This window comes from Balaenoptera borealis (assembly GCF_965194805.1).
Source record: "Balaenoptera borealis genome assembly, chromosome: 11".
NCBI classification, from domain to species: Eukaryota; Metazoa; Chordata; class Mammalia; order Artiodactyla; family Balaenopteridae; genus Balaenoptera; species Balaenoptera borealis.
This window is the reverse complement of record NC_138868.1, coordinates 104,980,921-104,998,930: the sequence shown is the minus strand read 5'-3', so window position 1 is coordinate 104,998,930 and position 18,010 is coordinate 104,980,921. Positions and strand designations below refer to the sequence as shown.

At 49.9% G+C, this 18,010-nt stretch overlaps 1 protein-coding gene across 4 annotated transcripts in view; it reads left to right on the top strand.

Annotated features, from left to right (window-relative positions):
- KIRREL3 (kirre like nephrin family adhesion molecule 3) overlaps nt 1-18,010 on the top strand; it is a 559,614-nt gene that overhangs the window by 427,827 nt on the left and 113,777 nt on the right. For all 4 annotated transcript variants that reach the window (XM_082340549.1, XM_082340548.1, XM_082340550.1 and 1 more), the window contains one exon: nt 2,564-2,641. In XM_082340549.1, coding sequence (XP_082196675.1) covers nt 2,564-2,641 — 78 coding nt within the window. The remainder of the gene's footprint in view (nt 1-2,563; nt 2,642-18,010) is intronic.

The window sequence follows — 18,010 nt, the reverse complement described above, 5'->3', positions numbered from 1 at the left end:
GCCTTGTAATGTAGCCGCCTAAATAATTAAGACTAACCCACAAGTGTCAAATTAAATGAGCCAAATACATTGAGAAATTGCCTGGTCCTCCATTTCTTTTATTAATCAGGTTTTTTTTTAAACTTCTTTTCCTGCTCATTTGCAAAAATCAAACATGGTCAGTGAGACTCTTACTTATAATAACCGTGCGTACGTGCAGCCTCTTTCCTTGGGCGAGTCCCCCTGGGGGCATATTATATGACAGAGGACGGGGCGGGGTGGGGGGGGGGGAGGGTTTCAGTGGCAGAGACAGCCAGCCCCGATAACACAGAGTCAACAGGTTGTCCACGGTCTCGAAATTTTTAGGAGAATCATGCTTCCTCCATTTCCTTGAGAGTCGAGGGGACTGTCCAGGAAGCCCAACACGAACACTGGCCAAAATCCATCCGGCATCTTCTGCCCTCCACCCTTCAGTGCTCACCTGGGCTCGTTCCTGGGCTCAGTGCAAGAACCCAGGCTTCCTTTCTCATTAGGAGCTGCCGCTGACGTGCTTCAGATGAGCATCAGAAGTCAGTGGAAAATATAATAGGAACCATCGGCAATTGTATCATCCTGATGATGAACAATATGCGTGCAATTCTGACGGGCTGGTGAACTCTGCCTGTCGTCAGCGTGTTGAGGTTTCAATACAGCACCAGGCAAGAGGCTATTGTTTGCTGGAGCTCAGAGCACCCTCACAGCTCGGGCTTCCGCTGGCCCCCTCCTGGCATGCCGCATTCCTGCCTCTTGAAGGTGCTTGTTAGAAAGGATCCACAAATATAGTAAGTAAACATCAAAGGGGCTTTGATCCGCACGGCTTTCAACAGAGCAGGAGCCCCTGAAGAAAGGGCCAAGGCCTTGGATGAGGGAACTTAACATCGTCAATTTGAGCGCCTGAGATGTAAGGCTGTTTGAAGTGGGGGCGTTTTGGCCATGCCTTCAGACGAGCAAGCGTGGAGGGAAAGGAAGAGAAGTGAGTGCCTTTGGAAAAGGCACGCTCAGATCTGCTTCTCTGCTCTTTACTGATAGTCAATAAACCCCTTTAAAGAATCAGGAGATCAAAGCCTGCAACCTCCTTGGGCCATGGCTTCTGCCACCGCCCACCACGCTTTGTTTTCCTCTGGGGCTGGAGCCCCTGAGCTTGGCTTATCCGTGTCTCTTGGGCCCTTTCATCTTGCTGCCCAGAGAGGCTGGGCCTGGGCCACAAGAGGTGGGTGGAGGGATAGGGGGGAGAACGAGCCCAGCCTCTCTATGCGCTGACAGCCTAGATGCAGACTGTCTAGGGCTCAGAGAAACACCCAGTGTCGTGGGAGAAGCTGCTGTGACACACCCCTCAGGGGGACTCTCCTTCTCTAAGAAACCGATGGAGAGAGTATCTGGGTGTCCAGAGAGCTAGAAAAGCCTGGAAGGAGCTGCAGGCACATCCCCACCTCCAGAAATCATACCCCTTATCCATTTACCCAGTTTATGGCAGCTGCCACCATTTGTCTGACTCCAAAGCAAAGAGGGAGGGGCGGGGAGCCTACAATAATCATGGGAAGTCATTTAACATCTTTGAACTTCAATTTTCTCATCTGCGTAATGTGAATAGTAATAACCGATCTGCCTACCTCATGCAGTTGTTGTGAGGGTCAAAAGAGAAACTTGGTGTGGAATTGCTTCAGAGCCCACAAGTACTGAAGACAGGTGAGGAGCAAAGGATAAATACCAGAGAGGAAATCTTGCCCGGTTGGCTGAGGTACTCCAGTCCAACGCTCACACACAGTGAGCACTGATTTACAAAATATCGTGGAGGAGAAAATGGTCTCTTGCTTTCGCTACCTGGAATTGTTGTTCTAACTTGTTGTTCCACCGGGTCAAAGTCTTGTGGGACCAGAGTCTATGTCTTACGTCTCTCAGCCATCCCCACCCCTGTGTTCCACACTGTGTTTACATCTCATTAGTGCCTGATGGCACTGCTTAATTGCGCCTGAATATAAGGATGAACAGGGATCCCCAGCCCCAGAAGTTCACTCTCTCCCAAAAGATAGACTCCTTCTACCTACACCTTGACCCCTGTGTCTTCTTCCAAATTTACCCCATCACTCCCTTGGCCCCTGTGTCTAGCTGTGCTGTTCCATGCTGGACACCGCTGGCTGGACTCTGCCTCTTCTCTGGCTTGACAACAATCCCAATGTGATCTGAGCGTCGTCTGGGCCTCGTTAACCTATAGAGTAATTGTGACGAACATGGACTCTGGGGTCAGGCTGCCTGTGTTCAAACTCCTGACTCTGCCACCTACCAGCTCTTTCATCTAAGGCCGCCTGCTTAATATGTCTGTAAGTGGGGATAACAATGGCATATACCTCATAGGGTTGTTGTGAGGATCATATGACGAAATTATTGGCCTTAAATTATGTCTGGACCATAGTGAGTGCTTTCTAAATGTTTGTTAGATAATTAAGTAGCCCTGTTTATAAGAGCAACAAGCTTTACATCCCTTGCAAAAGGACCTTCACTGACCCCTGACCCATTCCCACCTCACCGACCTCTGCTTTTCTTCCAGAGCTGGGCCTGCAGAAGAGAGGATGCTGTCTGGTGCTGGGCTACATGGCCAAGGACAAGTTTCGGAGAATGAATGAAGGTCAGTGAGAACCTGCCCTCGCAGGGGAGATGGGGAGGGAAGAAGTTGTGCCCTACTACTATGGTACCAGGAAAAAGAACCTGGGCCGTTTCAGAAAGGACAGTGGACAGATCAGTTTGGTTTCCATGAAGCTGTTCAGATAGTAACATGGGGAAGAGTAGCTAATGCCTGAAACACTGTATGCTGATTCACGAGCACTCTTCATATGCTATCTTCCCTCCTCCCTTTGCATCCCCTCCTTCTCTTCCTCTCTCTTTGCTTCCTTTTGTTCCTCACCTACCCACCCAGTGCAATTAAATCTGCTTCTATTATCTTTTCTCATCCAGAGCTCTCTGCCCTTTTCCTTAATCATTCACATTTCTTGGATGCTTATTGAATTAACGGCACCTCACAGGGCATTTGGGAGGATACTATAGAAGAATAAGGCAGAGCTTTTATTCTCAAAGAACTTCCCCTCAAAAAACTGCCCTCTTTTCCAACTCCGTTGGCCCTACGTCTCCCACTTACTCATAAGCCATTCTGCCTTCCTCTAGCACTGGGTCTTTCCTCTGAGGTTTGACTGGGCCACAGAAGGCTGGAGGAAGGTATTGACATTGATGTGGAGGCTAGGATGTGAGAGGAGTGCTGTCACTTATGGGCCTGCTGTAATAAAGAGCCAATCCCCTCATCCCCAGCCATCTGTCTCCGTGCAGTTAATAACCCTCTCCATCAGATGCCACAGACTGTTTGTCAGGATTCAAAAGTAGGTAAACAATGGCTGGGGATGCCATTTATTCAATAAAGTCAGACAAATGAAACCCTGGCTTCTCACCAGCCCAGCTTGCCGTGAGCCGGGCCCCTCCCCACCCAAGGCCCAGGGTCCCTGCAGCCTCATTCCCATTCCAGGCATGGAAAAGGCAGCTCACCTGTACCATCTCTAGCCCTAAAGTTAGACCATAGCATAGCTCCAGTGCCCTCTTCCTATGTTCCTCAGCTGGCTCTCCTCCCAGCCCACAGACCATGACACACACAACCCCACGTGCTCCCCCCCAGACCCAATGCCTCACCAGCTGTAGGTTTGTTGCCAGCACACATCATGCTGACAGTTTGACAGCGGTTAAGCCAGCGCAATTAGACATGAAGAGTATCACCTCCCCCGTTTCACTGCCTGTCTGTGTAAGAAGGCAACAGTCTCCAGAAGCTGCTTCCTCTCTGTCGGAGCTCCGTGGCTGAGCACAGCCAGGGTTGAGGGCTGCATCTTCTGCACCCCGCCAGTCAGCACCCCTTCCTGACTGCTCTCTTTCTCAGCCTACCCCTCACTTCCCAACACCGCCTTCTTGAGAGCCAAGGCAAGTAACATCTAATCTGTGGAAACTGACAGCATGTCTCTGTCCATGGTGCTGAATAGACACATTCTCTTGCTAGCCATGCTCATTAGAGAAGCTGAAATGAGGTTCACAGGGAACAGGGGAGCCAAAAAGTCAGGAGTTGGACTGGATTTGAAAGCTCAAGCTCTGAGTGTCTGACCTCGGTAGAAGGATACTGACTCAAGATCTTGGGGCCTAAAAAAAAATCATATCACAAGGCTGATGAACACGATTTGACTCCCCCCAAATTTTCACAAGTGACTTGGGCTGCCATAACAAAATACCATAGACTGAGTGGCTTAAACTCAGGAATTTATTTTCTCACAGTTCTGCAGACTGGAAGTCCAAGATCAGGGTGCCAGCATGGTCAGGTTCTGGTGAGAGCTTTCTTTCTGGTTTGCAGGCAGCAACCTTCTCACTGAGTCATCACATGGCAGAGAGAGAGAGAGAGAGAGAGAGAGAAAGAGTGCTCTGGTGTCTCTTCTTACAAAGACGCTAATCCTATCAGATCAGGGCCCTACCCTTATGACCTTCTTTAACCTTAACACTTTTGTAAAAGCCGTATCTCCAAATACAGTCACAATTAGGGGTTAGGGTTTCAACATAGGAGCAGGGGGCGGGGGCAGCAGGGGAACAGAATTCAATCCATAGCAAGGAGTTTAAATACATTTGCCATAGCAGAAAGGTACGATGGTGATACTCTGAACCAGAGGTTAGGAAAATGGTAAGAAAAATAAATGCAGCCTTAATATCTCCTTAAATTTTGTTCAAGTAAAGAAGGAAGGAAGAAAGTCAGGGAGGACTCGAGGAGGACTTGGAAACAAGACCAGCACCAGATTACTTCTGAGGACAGTTAGCCTTACTTTGTGCAACAACTAAGCTAAGGCAGCATTTTAAACTGTTTTTTTCTTGTTAAAAAGGGAAGATGCCAGAACAATGCGTCTTCTCTCTAAGTCCCCTCTTCAAACACACACAATCCACACAAACGGGTTATTCCTTTCAACTGATTGTGGTCGACCTGGTTAGGAATGCTTTACCCCAACCTATACCCTCCGCCAGTGAAGACAAACTGAGAATCAAGCAGGAGGAGGCAACAGAGCCATCAGCAATAGCCAGGAGGTAACAGAGCGGCTAACCCCCCAGCCCTGCCTTCCTCTCTGCCTGTGGTTCCCGCCCCTCCCAAATGCCCCGGCACACATTCAGGCTTACACACAACAGCACATACAGTAGCTGCTGCTGCTTCTGGGTAAACAAGGAGACAAGGGGGTGGTAAGCAAGTGAAACCACCATGTGTGAGGAGTTACAAATCTCAGCTAACAAAGAGGAGACAGGATAGGAGGTGGGTGAGTCACTGGGGCAGAAGGAGAGTTCCCGGGGGTGGGTAAGCTTTGGCTCTGGAGGGGTGGGAGGCATGAGGAGGGGAGGTGGGAGGGGCCTGGAAAGGAAAAGAATGTTTCTCTGCTCCCACTCCAGCCAATCTTACCACCCCAAGTGCCATATTATACATTTTTTTCTCTTTCTAAAGCTCACATGCCCCAACTCCAGCATGTTTGCACATAAGAAAAAAGCATCAGCAAGCATGGGGAGCTGTTTTATGTTTTATAATTATCTTGTTCCAATACTCAAAATGCTTATAACTTCCACACATTAATAATTGAACTGGAATAGCAGCTATGACATAGATCAAGAAACAGACACCTCTGTCCACGCTGCACTACACTCCTTGCTATAAATTGAACAATTGGTAAAATAGTTTTAAAAATTATAATTTTTTTTCCCGGGTGTTGGAATTAGTGAGATATTGGAACAATTAGCTGCCTCTTCCATCAAAGATAAGGTGGTGAGCATTATATCTGCAATTTAGTATAAAAATAAAAGACTAACTAGTGCTGTATTAAAGCATGTTCGTTCTGTTTAACAGTATCTAACGGGGTGTCTGTCACCCAGGGAGAAGTCGTTCCCTATTTCATTTGCTTCCTTATTAATTTGGTATCTTTTTATTTTCTTTTCCTTCCACTCTCCCCTCCTCACTACACTCCCCCAAAAAATAACAGCTTGAGAAGAAGCAAGAGAAAAATAATGAATGAACAGGAACTTTATAGATCTGGGGTTTATCATAAGCTAGAGTAAACGCAACCGGTGCCGTTAAACTACAAAAAGCAATACAAAGAAAACACTATTCAAAGATCATTTAGGGAAGCATGTGATAGTTAATGAGAGGTTTGTTCTATTTAGGAGCATGTAATAGCTTCTCGGGTAGAATCTGCAGCATTTGCAGGAATAGAGGTGGTTGGTAAAATGTGTGTGTGTGTTCTTTCCTGTTTGGACTCAACACATCTGAGGCATCAAATGGAGATATGGACAAAAATCAATGAAGGGCTGACAAGAAAGGTGCAAATAAAGACAAACTAGGCATGGGACTATTAGATTTGTTTGACATAATTGTCTTCATGTGATTAAGTACATGGTGCTTTAAGTAGGAACTGCTGGAAGGAGATCATTTATTTATTCATCAAACATTCAAAGAATACCCACCATGAAAATAATACCAATTTTTCACAGTAAGTGCCAGCCACTGTTCTAAGCACTGGAGCTTTAAAAGTAAAAGACACAGCCCCTGCCCTCACACTCCCAATAAAAACACACAGGCGCATCTCAGTGTTCCTGTCACCTCCACAGGAGGTCCTGCTAGACCACCTCACTCAAACCAGATACCCGTCTTCCCCCCACCATTGTGCTCCGTGGTGACAACCAGCCTATTTACTTTGTGGCACTTACTCTAACTGGTGATTATTCATTAGACTGTCCCACCTAAGAGTTCGCTTCAGGAAGGCAAGGATTCTGCTCCCTCATTTCCTTGCCAGTCCCTGGGCCTTAGCCCAGTGTCTCGCACATAGGGAGTAATCAATTTCGATTTAAGTAATTAATTAGTGCCAGGAGTGACAATGGAGGAACACCCAAAGCCACCCACAAGGGTAAGGTGGGTCCGGAGAAGGCGCTCAGGAGGCAGAACGTCCTGACGTAGAGCACGAGTCTCCACATCCCCAGCAGTTCCATAAGCCTTACCTCTCAGCCTCTCCTCCGAGGCCAGTGCTACAGTCCCTCCTGGGAGGCTAGGACCCGGGCAGGTCAGCCGAGAGGAGGGCTAGGAGGCGAGGCCACCAGTGGTGTTGTCCGTCCTGTACCCGCCTGCCCTCCTTCTTCACCCCTCCTACTGCTGGGCCACCTTGTCATCTGGGGCATCACTAGGCAGGTATTGCCCATCAGATATGCAAGGGGAACTGCTCTAACATCACACACACACACACCCCATTCCCTTTCCTCTTTCCATCCTTCCCCGATTACCTGATTACCCATTTCTCCTGAAGAGCCCAGAACCACTCAATGCACATCGCTTACCCCGGGCGGATCCTATCCAAGGGCAGAATAGGAAGCTCTCACGTGGTGTCAGATGAGGGGCTCTGCTTGCCTCTCAGAAAGCCCAGTACTCCTCTGTGTTAGAACCGTGAGCAACTCTAGCGACTGCAGCACAACCCACCCACCCAGGGAGATCTGGGAGCATGGAGGGACTCGCCCAGGGTCAGTAGGAAGTTGCTGGAAGAGCCAGGACTACAGCCCAGCTCTCCTGACATCCAGTCCAGCCCTCGTTGAATTCGGAAAGAGGAGGCTGAGGCAGTGATCCGAGGGGAAGCCCCTAAGGCTTTGACTTGAAAATACAGAGAAAGTGGAAGGGGCAGGAGAAAACGGGGGCAGAAGACAGGAGACTCTCCACCTGATGTGGGAGAAAATCAGGAAAGACGTGGGGAGGGAGACACAGGCCAGGGAAGACCCTTTCTTTCTATGGAACCAGAAAAGGCTACCGGGCCCTAGGACTCTTGAAGGGGGAAATGAGGGGGAAATGAGGAAGAGGATGCTTAAAGGAGGAGAGGGGAAGCCGCGAAGCCCTGGCTTCCCTGCCCGGGCGTCCCTTCAAGGCCAAGGTGGGCCTGCCCATGAGGCTCTCGTCCTCCCTCCTCCGGCTGCGCATCTGGTGGGCGGCAGAGTCCCCAGACCTTCAGGATCACAGGGACCGGCTGCTTCTCCCGGCTCAGTGAAGGGAAAGCAGATATGCCTCCCAGCACTGTCACTTTCATCTTCCCAGAAAGAAACAAATGCAAGTGATTAGCAAAGGCAGCTTCTGTTCACTGGGGGTGGGCCACTGCGGGAGGGGCGGGAGGGGCTGGAGGGGCCGAGGAAGGAGAAGGCCTGCTCCACGGGCCACTGGTCCACACAGGCTCAGGCTGCAGCACAGCCCCTGGGGGCACCATCATCCTAGGCCAGGCTCTGCGTGCGAACGTCCTTGCCTCTCAGCCTGTGAGGGAGACAGAGCCCTGGAGGATGAGAATCCAGGCATCTTGAGCAGCTCGGGAGTTCTCTGAGATGGCAGGGGCACCCGTCCTCTCTTCCTGCACCCCTGTTCCCTAATCCTTAAGAATGAGTCTAACAGGTCCACTGCTCCCGGTCTGTCCCCTCACAGAGTGATAAGGAGGAGAGGTGGCCCATGAGCATGTGTGTGGCCTGGGGCAAATCCCTAAACCCCCGGATGATAGATAACCTCCTTGTGGGCAAAACGGGGTAATGTTGGACATGATCTCCCTTAAGTCTTTGAAATGTGATGATTCAAAACTCTACCCTGGCTCTCAACACCCTGCCACACCCTCTTCTCACCCCCCACCCCATAATTTTAAATGCTTTGGTCACCAAAGGAACCAGCACTAGGAAATTCAGCAGCCTCAGAGGCAGATGTGTGTCTGTTTCTGTCTGTCCTTAGAGAATGAATTCGGGCCCATGTCAGCTGTACCGTGGGTGGCTGGGAGGCATCGAGCTGGCCTGCAGGACAAGCGGCACTTTTTTTTTGGTGGGATGGGCAGGAGGCTGGTGGTCTGGACTTGGCCCGGGGACCTGACCCAGGGGAGGGTGGGTCAGCTGACACTCGAGCTCCTCGCCCTCTGCCTGTCGTCCCCCAGAGTCTGGCTCATGCTGAGGGCCTAACATCATTTTCCTGAGACAGTCCCTTCACCGCCTGCCAGGGCGCCCTGGATACTGGCTAATACTGTCATTTTGTTAGTTGGAGCTTTTGGGTGCATTTCTTCTTATTTCATTTTTCTTACTGATGTGTTTTCTTCCACTGGGGCTGCAAAGCTTGTTATTTGTATAAAGTCCCTGTTTATTATTTATGGCAAGACTCAGATTTCCAGGGCACTTTATGATTGTTATTTAATTAGCTCAGCGCCTTGGAACAAGGAACCCACCATTTCCATTCTCCTGCCTCCATCTGACGGTGGATTTCGGAGCTTTTCCCCAGACCTGTTTCTCCAGACACGAGTCCTACCAGGAGACCTGCTGCTCTAAGGCGAGCTGGGGGCCATCTAGACCACAGACCCTGCCAAGCTCCTTTTCAGACTTCAGTTTCCCTCACACCCCTATCCAATCCTCCCCAGGACCTAGAAATGTTACCTCCCGAATATCGCTCGAATCCGTCCACCTCTGCCCATCTGACGGCCAGCGCCCTTACCCACCGCCAACCCCCTGACCAGGACTAAAGCTGTGCTCTCCTAACTGGTTCCTTGTGTCAATCAAGCTCAGCCCCTTCCCTCCCAGTTCTTCTTCCATCCTTTAGCCACAGCAGTATTTCAAAATGCAAATCTGAAAATGCCACTTTCCTCTTGAAAATATTTCAATAGCTATTACCGGTAGGGAAAATACCCAAATCCTCGGCATGTTTTATAAGGCTCTCTGTGACCTAGTTCCTACCAACCCCTTTGGCCTCATGTTGCCCCCTAATACTCTGTACTCCAGTCACATCAGCGTGCTTTTGGCTCCTCCAACAGGGCATGCTCCCACCTGCCATACAACCTTTGTCTACGCTGGTCCCTCCTCTTAGGATACTGGCCACACTCGCCACACCCCATCCCCAAACCTTCACATAGTGACTCCTGCTCAACTTTCAGATCTCAGCTGAAGTATCACTTCTCCAGTGAAGCCTCCTCAGACCCACCCCTCCCCAGTCTCAATCAAGTTTCTGTGTTACATGCTCTCATATTTCTTTCCATCCAAGGGCTTAGCTCAGTCTGTACATAGAAGTTCATTTTGCAATTATTTAGCTCAGACCTGTTTCCCTTCACAGTCTGAAAGTTCTGCTTGGTTTCCATTATCTCCCAGGATAATGTTTCATGGCATCATGTTTGCACAAAGTAGACAATGAAAGAAGAGCAAGGACAGTGAAATTTTCTGCCCCTGGTCAGTGGCTCCCAAGATGCTGGGACTGGGCAACTTGAGAATCACAGAAGAAACATTAGAAATCACCTGGAAAAGAGGAAGCCGAGACTCAGGACAGTGACGGGCTTGGCCAGAACAGCACAGCTGGCGAGCGGTACAGCGAAAGCTTGAACCCAGGCTCCTGAGCCCAAGTCCACTCCCCTCCCCACCTCACTGTGCTGAGTCCTTGAAATGTGGGCATGACCGGTTGAGCAGGTCTATCAGGGAGGTCTGCCTGCTAAAAGTGTGTTTCGGGCCTTAGGGTTTTTTTTGTTTTTTTTGAAAAACCAGGTCTTCCATTTTTATTTTAGGCATTCAAGCTTTGCTGCCTAGAGCTTATGTTTACTTTAGAGGTAAAGAACTCTCATTTTCTTGGACCACTTCTGGGGAGGGGTGGGCCGTGTTTTGAAAGAGACAAGAAGCAAGGACCTCTGGAGAAAAGGAAGGGAAGTAGGTTTTTTGGATACAGGGGTATGTTTTGACATGAAACATACCCCTGTGAGCCCAGTACTGTGCCGGGTACAGGAGCTTCAGAGGCTGGATACAGCCTCCGTCCTCAGGAACTTCATCCTCCACTTGGAGAGATTAGACCTATTTCAGGTCAAGTTGATTTTGTGGTTGTTTTGGTTTTGGTTTTTCTCTTTAGCCTTGTGGTTAGTATGCTTAATGGTTAAGCACTGTGGCTTGGGAGGCACAGAAGTTTAGGTATCGTCAGAGCAGGTTGAGAACCATATCATCAGAGATTCTCAAGGCCAGAAGGGACCCAAGGTCATCTAGTCTACACCCTCTTCTGACGGCTCAATATCCCTGCCAACTACCAATCCACGTAAATACTTTTGAATACAGTGGTGCTGCGTGCTCATTCATTCACCAACCATGTATCAAGTGCTAACTCCATGCCCAGCCCTGTGCCGGGCCCTTGGCATGTAAAGACACAGTCCCTGCCCCAAGGATATCACAGCAATTACAGCACAGTGTCATAATGGCTGTAACCAGGTGTGTAAGGAGCTATGGGAACAGAGAAGGGGAATCCAGTCAAACTGTAGGCCAAGTGAGCAGGGCCCAGGAAAGCCTCCTGGAGAAAGTGATACCTGAGCCCTGGGAACAAATTTTATTATAAGAGGCTATTGTAATACATGCACCCCAATGTTCATTGCAGCACTATTTACAATAGCCAGGACATGGAAGCAACCTAAGTGTCCATCGACAGGTGAATGCATAAAGAAGATGTGGCACATATATACAATGGAATATTACTCAGCCATAAAAAAATATAACGCCACTTGCAGCAACATGGATGAACCTAGAGATTGTCACACTGAGTGAAGTAAGTCAGGCAAAGAAAGACAAATACCATATGATATCACTTCTAGGTGGAATCTAAAAAAATGATACAAATGAACTTATTTACAAAACAGAAACAGACCCACGGACATAGAAAACAAACTATGGTTTCCAAAGGGGAAAGGGGGGGAGGGATAAAGTGGGAGATTGGGATTAACAGACACACACTACTATATATAAAATAGATAAACAACGAGGACCTACTGTATAGCACAGGGAATTCTACTTAATACTCTGTAATGGCCTATATGGGAATAGAATCTAAAGAAAGAGCTCATATATGTATATGTATAACTGATTCACTTTGCTGTACACCTGAAACTAGCACAACATTGTAAATAACTATACTTTAGTAAAAACTTAAAAAAAAATAAGAGGTCATTGCAGCCTACGCTTGAATCCCTCCAAAGACAGGAAACTCACTGCCTACCAAGGCCATGGGCAGCTCCTCGGCTAGGCTCTTATAAAGGAGTTTCAAATAGAAAACACCCCTTCAACCCCGAGAGTCTACAGTTTTGTCATTCCGGCTGCACTGGGGACAATGGGACCGAGTGACAGGTAGCAGCCACGGGCCAAAATCCCGGGGTCTCACTGCACGCCAGCTATGCCCTGAGTAGACATCCATTGCTCTCTCCGCCTCCCCTTCCCCATCCTCAGCCAGCCCCAGAGGCTTCATCACTGAATGCTGAGACCCTCCCTCCACCCCCCTCCCCAGGGAGGGACAGTGAATAAACGAGGGTGCTTAATGGCCTGCGGTGCCATAAAGTTTTAGAGCTGTGTGCCGGAGTGAGCAGGTTCAGGCTGAGATGAATTATCCAGACCTTTTATCAAAGGAGAGTCAATAAAAACCTGAAGGAACTTGCCCCATCTCCTCGGAGTGGCCGTGTCACACCGCCGAGCCCCGTGCTCTGGAAATAGTAATCGGCGGGTGCATCTCCCCCCAATCCATCTGCTTTCTTCCCTATGCCTTCCCTTCTCCAATGTATTCGTTTCCATGGTGACTGTGTTGTTACTGGTATGGGAGGAGTTTAATGACATTCAGAAGTACCAGATCAAGTCCATTTATATAATGGTTTGAAATACACATAATGGCCTGTGGCATATAGGACACGGTGACAGTTTCAGTAACTGCGTACAGACTGTGGGATAAATAGAGCGATGTGACACTCCCCCCAACCCCCAAATCAAACGTACCAGGAATAACCACTATTCTTACTACAAGAGCAGAACTTCTCAACCATTACTCAGGAAAGGGTCTCAAAACACAACACCAAGCTGTTCTCTCGTTGAGGAAGGATGCTGGCCAGACCGTGGGTCCTCTGCACCTGCCAAGGTTTGACCAGGGTGTCGGGTGGGGCAGGTGCAGGGGAGAGGATGCACCGTCCAGAGGAGTGGAAGAAGCCGTCCTGCCCTGGGATCCTCAGGCACCCCCCTCGGCCAGCCCGCGGTAGGACATGGGCTTCAAGTGCCTGTGCTATGGTTCCTTTCTGTCAGATTCAGAAAAGACTCATCAGGCACCCACTGTGTGCCTGGTGCTAAGGGTGATGTGGTGATGAAAAACGCATAGAGGATGCCCTTATCTTAGCTCAGGTTCCCCCAGAAGCAGACCCTAAGCACGGACTCATCCAGGAGGTGCAGAAAGCGCCAGAAGGACGGTAGGGCATTGACAAGAGAAAGGGAAGGTGTCCAAAACAGAGGGTACCATCAGGTCCCTAAATGGGGGGCAGCTGGAGCCTCATCCCAGTGGGAGGCTCTGGGAAGTGCTGTGGAATCCATGCCTCACAGTCAGGCCACGCAAGGGTCAGGGTATCTACAGAGCACTCTTGCCAGTTACTGGCTGAGGGCCGCTCGGGTCGGGGTGTTCGTTCCCTGGCACTTCTGTCCTGCTCTTTGCAAGGACAGAGTGGCCTCTGCAGCTGAAGAGAAAGACCTCAGGAGAAGGGCAGCAGGTGCTGGCAGTGGGGAGTCGGCCTGAGGGATACAGGTGGGGCACTGGCAGAGTTGGCTACAGCCCCCAGGGAATTTTGAGTCCAGTGGGGAGACAGGCATATAACGAAATAGCAGAAGGCAGGGTGGTGGGAGAGCTAGAGGGGTGTGCAGGTGAGATGCTCGTGGAGCACAGAGGTGGGGGGAGCCCTTTGTCTGACTGCAGTAAGACTGGAGGGACTTGGGGAGAGCGGGAGAGGGGACGGGGCAGCTAGCCCGCAAAGCTGTGGGGCTAGGGAGGCACCTTCACACACATGTCGTTTCATCCTCATGACATCACAAAGTGGGTGGTGTTAGCTCCATTTTGAGGACAAAGCAAGTGAGGCTCAGAGAGATTAAGTCATGTACCAAAGGCATAGAGCTAAGATTCAAACCCTGGTCTTCTTTTTTTTTTTTTTTAATTTGTTTATTTATTTATTTTTGGCTGTGTCGGGTCCCTGTTTCTGTGCGAGGGCTTTCTCCAGTTGTGGCAAGCGGGGGCCACTCTTCATCGCGGTGCTCGGGCCTCTCACTATCGCGGCCTCTCTTGTTGCGGAGCACAGGCTCCAGACGCGCAGGCTCAGTAATCTTGGCTCACGGGCCCAGTTGCTCCGCGGCATGTGGGATCTTCCCAGACCAGGGCTCGAACCCGTGTCCCCTGCATTGGCAGGCAGATTCTCAACCACTGCGCCACCAGGGAAGCCCCAAACCCTGGTCTTCTTACACCTACTCTGCTTAGGGGAGCTTTGTGTATTTGGGGAGATGGGGATGGGGTAATTCCCTCCATCACCGTCAAGGGCAGACGTGACCAGAGCCTGTTGTGTATCCGTGTAGGTCTCTCCCCTTGGCCATGGACTGCTCACTCCCGTATCTCCCCGCATTGCACTCTCCATGGACCCGCACTCGGCCAGTCAGACAGCCCCTCTGATCCTGCCCCAGATGTAAGCGGGACGGACTGTACCTAATATTGAGTGAATTATCTGGAACTCACAGCCCGGCGGGTGCAGGAAAGAGAAGAGGCAGCCTGAGGTGAGGGCTTCGGTTCTAATGGGCCCCACGAGCATGCTTGCTGCCTGTCCTTGCCCTCCCTGCTCTGCCCTCCCAGCCCTGCTCCAAACCCCATGGCCTCCGGAAATACGGCGGAGGAGGGATCACGTACACGCATTTCCCTGGAGCAGCGTTTCTGTCGCAGGTTAATAGTTTTTCTGTGAAATAGAGTCTGCATAGTTAAATAAGGTGGGCAGAGGCTGGGTTAACCCTGATTAAACAAGTCTCTCCTACAGAACCTCTCAGAGCCTTTACTATGCCAAGGGGCCTGGTGAACCCCCAAAAGGAGGATACGGTTCTCGGAGTTTCCCACACTTACTTGACCACAAAACACTTTCCCTAGAGCACGTTGTAGGACTAGGATTTCTTGGAATCCACTTTGGGACATAATGGTTTAAGGCCAGCTCTGCCACTAACTCGTCGTTTGAGCTTTGTCAAGTAAGAATAAATGAAGCCTGCCTCATGAGGACCAGTAAAATAACAGGGATGAAAACTCTTTACAAACCATAAAGGAAATGGTGCCATTGTTTATTTACATAAAAGATGGCGCTATTGTTTATTCACATAAAACAAACACACTCAGTTTCCCAGAGAACATTTCATTCGGAGTCCAAAATAATAGTAGTAATAATAATAGTAATTAATAATTTTTTTAAGTAATAAGTTCTGCTCCTGACTAAGCATGTGACCTTGACCTTGATCTCTCTTGACCTATGTTTTCTCATCTGCAAAATGGGTGTACTCACGATGCTAGCCCTCTTTCCTCCGTGAATTTGTTGCAATGATAAAATATGCACAATGGTTGTACGGGTGCTTTGAGAAAGCACAAAGCACCATAAAATGCAAGGCATTATTATTAGTGCTCCAGGTTAACACCCTCAATTCAGTCCCACTTGTGCTCAGACCAAAACAGGAGACGTGCTGGGGGAGGGGATCGGCTCGTGGGAGACATAACAATGACTAATAATTTTCATCCATATTTATGATGTTAGGAGCCTTGTATGAGCATGTCCCTGAGGGGAGAGAATGAATATTTCATGAGTGGGCACTAAATGTAGTATTAAGATGAGATGGACAGAAAGAGCCCCGCCTGCCTCCGCCTCCAGGTGCAGCTGGGAAGTCAGCACAGGTCCAGGCTCCTGAGTGGCTCTGGGGAGCAGGGCAGCCAGTCAGGAGGGAAGAGCACAGCCCTCAGCACAGATGGGGAGCCGTCCAGCTCGGACTGGCCGGGGGACTCCTGTCCGGGGAAGCAGGAGAGCCGGCGCCCACTCCATATTCCAGCTGGGTAGCCTTGGGCAAGTGACTGTCACCAACCTGGGCCTCCACTTCCACGCTGTAAAATGGGGTGATAAGATCAGCCCTGCACGGCTGCAAGGTCTCAGTCCAAGCTCGACTGTTTGGAAGACGGCTTTGCAATGCACTCAGGTGGGAAGTGTTGTTATTCATGGATTCTCTCGACCACAGCTGTTGAACACCTACCCTGTGCCGATCGCTGCCACGGTCACAGTGTTCCAAACACTGCGTTCATCGCTTTATACACATCACCTCGTTTAATCATCGCCACGATCCTGAGAGGTATCTGTTATTACTCCCATTTTCTACATGAGGAAAGAAAACCCGGGAAAGATAAATAACTTGCCCAAAGCCATACAGCTAGTAAATGGCAGAGTCCGGGGTGGTATGAAGCCAAAACCCTTCATTCTGCACCGACGGCCCATCTTTGTCTGTACTTCTGCAGAACTGGTAGGTACCCAGCCTCCACCCGCCAGCAATTCCCTATTCCGTTCATGCCTTGTGCTCCCCCTACCTGCCTTGCCACCCCCTCTTGGCCCTCCAGGATACCCTCCTTTTGTTTTCCAACCCCTACTCCCTTCTTCCAAGCCTCTTTTAAAAGGTCTGTCTCCCATACGGTGGTCACCCTGAGGTTCTAATTTCTGTCCCCATCCATCAAGACCTTTGCCTCCCAAGACCCTGGGCAACCTGTATCTCTTATCTGGACCAGCCATCGAGTGGTGTAAAGATTGAACACCTCCCCCTTAAATGCCCTCAGAAGATGAAGCAAGGACAGATGGGGCAGTGCCAGGGGTAAACCCAGCCAAGTCTTCCCCGCCTCCTGATGGATGCCTCTGGAGAAGGCTCCTGGCTCTCTCCATCCACCCCACAGCGTGAGGACACCCCCATCCCTGCAAATCTCCTCCCTATGGGGCATAACTTCCATGTTGTCTCGGCTCAGCCCTCCTCCAGAGATGAAGAGATTGTTTTAAACCTGCCGCTCCACCACCTCTGCTTCTGGCTTCCAACGTCATTAAGTTTCATTATAACGAATAAACACCACAATGACATTAATAAGTTACCACTGAGCACAGAAGCACAAATATGAAGCAGATAAACTGGATTTGATCCAAATAATTACTGCAGGCAATATTGGGCTTAGTTTGAGCTGGCAGCCAGGTACCGAGTAATTTATTAGATTGCGTAAGGCAATGTTGCACGTTGCGTTTTTCATTATTGTGTCTCTTCCCCTCTCCGCGGTCTAAATAGGTTAGAGGAGTTTAGACAGTGCACTGCCAAACAAAGACAGACTTTGCTCAAGCAGTTGGAGGCTGGGAAGAGTCCAGGAACGGCTGCTTCCTGACCAGCACAGCACTTGCGAGAGAGGAGAGGGTTTCAGATTATCTTGATGCTGCCAGCCAAGGACAGTTCCCTCTACCCCGCACACCCACTGGCCCAGATACAGAAAGAGGCCCAGTGGAGGGAATAAATGGAAGGGCTGGATGGAGCCCCCAGGACACCAGGCCTGGTTCCTGCTGCTGGCTTCCTGCTGAGTTCCTACGTGTTCAGCCAAAGACCCTCTCCACCGAAAGGCCCTCCGTAGTCCCAGGCAGCCCCGGGCAGCCGCAGGCCCCAGTCCCAGACCTCTCCTGCAATAAAGAAAGGGGAAGGAAGCAGTCTGCAAGCCAACTCTGCGAAACAAAGCAACGAGAGCTGGCTACCAGCTGCCACCTCCCTGCCGAACCCAAACTCATAAAGTTTGATTCAAGGGGTTACAATACCTCCTATCCTGAGTCCCTCCTGCCCCATTCTCCAACCTTAGTAAATTACCCAATAAGCAGCAAGGACCTGTCCTTATTGTGCAGTTAAACGGTATTTGCCCAGTAAATCCTGAGCAGAGTACTAATGGTGATATACAGTAACTAATTACGGACATGAATTCTCTCCCCAAGACACCAAGTGGTACCAGATATTGTTATATTTCGGGGAGGAGGCTTGAAATCTGCTCAGTTCTCTCCAGTGAAGCCATGAGTAACTCTCCTATTAGAGGAGTCGGCCCCTCCAGGGGGACTCCAGGCTGGAAACAGAGACGTCCTGG